The sequence below is a fragment of the Eptatretus burgeri genome, unplaced genomic scaffold, assembly GCF_056783735.1.
Source record: "Eptatretus burgeri isolate ZD-2024b unplaced genomic scaffold, Ebu_testis_v1 Ebu_testis_scaffold_381, whole genome shotgun sequence".
In the NCBI taxonomy this organism is placed as follows: domain Eukaryota; kingdom Metazoa; phylum Chordata; class Myxini; order Myxiniformes; family Myxinidae; genus Eptatretus; species Eptatretus burgeri.
In genome coordinates, this window is record NW_028222330.1 from 15,001 (window position 1) to 17,439 (window position 2,439).

General features: G+C 56.3%; 1 protein-coding gene across 1 annotated transcript in view; it reads left to right on the forward strand.

The window, feature by feature from the left end:
• The window catches only part of LOC147007233 (uncharacterized), a gene marked incomplete at its 3' end in the record, with an annotated part of 6,885 nt that extends 5,548 nt beyond the window's left edge, over window positions 1-1,337 (forward strand). Inside the window, exon 2 of the mRNA XM_085867485.1 lies at window positions 1-1,337. This exon is cut by the window's left edge and continues 1,186 nt beyond it. Within this exon, the coding sequence (XP_085723611.1) occupies window positions 1-1,337 (1,337 nt within the window).
• Window positions 1,338-2,439: the final 1,102 nt, after the last annotated feature.

The window sequence follows — 2,439 nt, forward strand, 5'->3', positions numbered from 1 at the left end:
ATAATGTAGAGTCCATGGCCCAGGATGGAATCCCCGAGCAGGAAATGTTGATTGTGCAGGAACACGGACTCGCCCAACTGAACCCAGGGCCCGAGGTGGGTGCGGCCGCGGTGTATAACACCTCCCCCCCCCTCTCCACCAAAACCCTTGCTAAAACGGTTCAGCTGAGTGCATCCAACATGGCCCAGCTGTGCGCCATGCTGGCGGCAATGAACGAAAAGATGAATGCGAAAATGATCGAAAAAATGGATGCAAACACAAATGAAATGAAAAACGAAATGAAAGGCATGAACGAAAAGATGGATGCGAATACACAAAAAATGGATAAAAAAATGGATGCAAACACAAATGAAATGAAAAACGAAATGAAAGGCATGAACGAAAAGATGGATGCGAATACACAAAAAATGGATGAAAAGATGGATACAAATACAAATGAAGTGAAAACGACGATGGATGCGAATACACAGCAAATGAGGGAAGAGATGAAAGAGCTGCGGGGTGAGACGCAGAACATGGGCCGATGCCTGCAGGCGGGCATGAAGGCAGTGACCAGGGAGCTGGGAATGGCGACTCCACGTGTGGGAGCAAACGAGCTGGGTGGGGGTGCAACGGCTGACAGGCCCGCGGTGGAGGCGGGTGAAAAAATAATTCGTGGAACGTGTTGGGCGAGGGTCGCGACGGTGACCAAGAGGGAAAAATTAAATGGGGAGACCAAAACGTGTGAGACGAGACACGAGGTGACGACAACAGAAATAATAGTTGAGACAAGGGAGGTAAAGGGTGAAGAGTTGGCAGAGACACGGGAGACAGAAAAAATAGAGGGAAGACTACACGATGAAGACGGGGTAAGTGACGCGCACGCACACACGGAGGTAGTGGAGGACAATGGGGGTGAGCTCGCGGAGCGTGTTGGGACCCGGTGCGAGCAGCGAGATGGCCTCCTCCAGGAACGAGGGGAGGGAGTATGCCCCCTTAAGGCGAGTCACGACCAGGTGAGTTCGGTCGTGCTTTGCGAGGTTGAGGGGACGAGTGCTGTGGACGGGTGCACGGAGAGCTTGGGGGGTATAGAGGCCCAGGAGACCCTTGTGGGGACACGAATCCCCAGTGTGGTTGTCCCTGTGTGTGTGGTGCAAGGTGTGAGTGCGTCCCCGTGTGTGGAAGCGACCCCGTGTGTGAGTGGTGTGGTGGCGATGGTGCCAGAGTGCGTGCTTCCCAGCACGCCGGGTGTGGATGGGGCACCGTGTGTGAGTGTCGCCGTGTGTGTGAATGAGGCACCGCGGTTGAGTGCCCCCGCGTGTGTGGATGAGGCACGGAGTGCGAGTGAGGCACCGCGGGTTAGTTCCCCCGCGTGTGTGGGTGAGGCACCGTGTGTGGAAGAGACCGCGTGTGTGAGTGTCGCCGTGTGTATGAATGAGGTACCGCGGGTGAGTGCCCCCGCGTGTGTGGATGAGGCACGGAGTGCGAGTGAGGCACCGCGGGTGAGTGCCCCCGCACGCGTGAGTGAACGGCCGTGTGCAAGGTCGCTGTGTGCCAGGGAGACCGTGTGTGTGAGAGAGCGGTATGAGAGGGAGATGTCGGTCGGCATGCGGGAGCACGCAGCCGCGTCTCCCCGTGTGAATGTGATTGAGTGGACTGTGTGCGTCGTGACACGCAGGTGTGCGTGGGTTGAATGGCGACGACGACGGCGACAGAGGAGAGAAAGCCGAGTAGCGGCTGTAGTTGTTTCGCGGACCGTGCCGGGTTCACCCAGCAGTGAGCACGCGGTTCGTGCTGTGCAACGCACGAGACCGCCACGTGCTCGCTTGCGAGAGTGAAGTCCCGGTCCGGAAACGCACGCGGTGGATTTGCCGATCCCGCGGACGGACAAAGTTTAGGCAGGTAAATGGATTTGGACCGGACGGGTTCTCCACGCGATCGTGTGTGTTAAGCTCCAACGGGCAAAGCACATGTGTTCGCGTGGGGAACCCCTCGAAACGTGGGGCTTGTTTTTTTTTTATGCGCACGGTGACGTCATGGCTGCACGTGTGGTTGGAATCCGGCAGGAGGGGTATCTCTGCCGGATGGTAGCGTCCAAGGAGGGACGAGGAACACGTGCAGCTGCATGACGTCACGGGCAGGTGCAAAGTGCGCGAGCTCTGAGTTGCCGCGCAGGTGCTGCGCATGAAAAAAAAAAAAAGCAAGCCTCACTTTCGGGTGTACAGGATTCCTGGGCAAGGGGTGAAAGACCCCCTTACCTGGGCACAGGATGAAAACTAGTTAGGGGGAAGGGTTAGCTTAGTTAGACCGACTTCATGGGGCAGGGGGTAAGTCCTCATGGAGTCCGTGGAATGGATTAGATAGAGGGATTGTAGCGAGATTTAGGTTGGGAAATAAAATGAATTTTTGAGTTAGGAGACAGAGACAGACTGGTGAGTGTGTAGAGGGGACGTAGTTTAG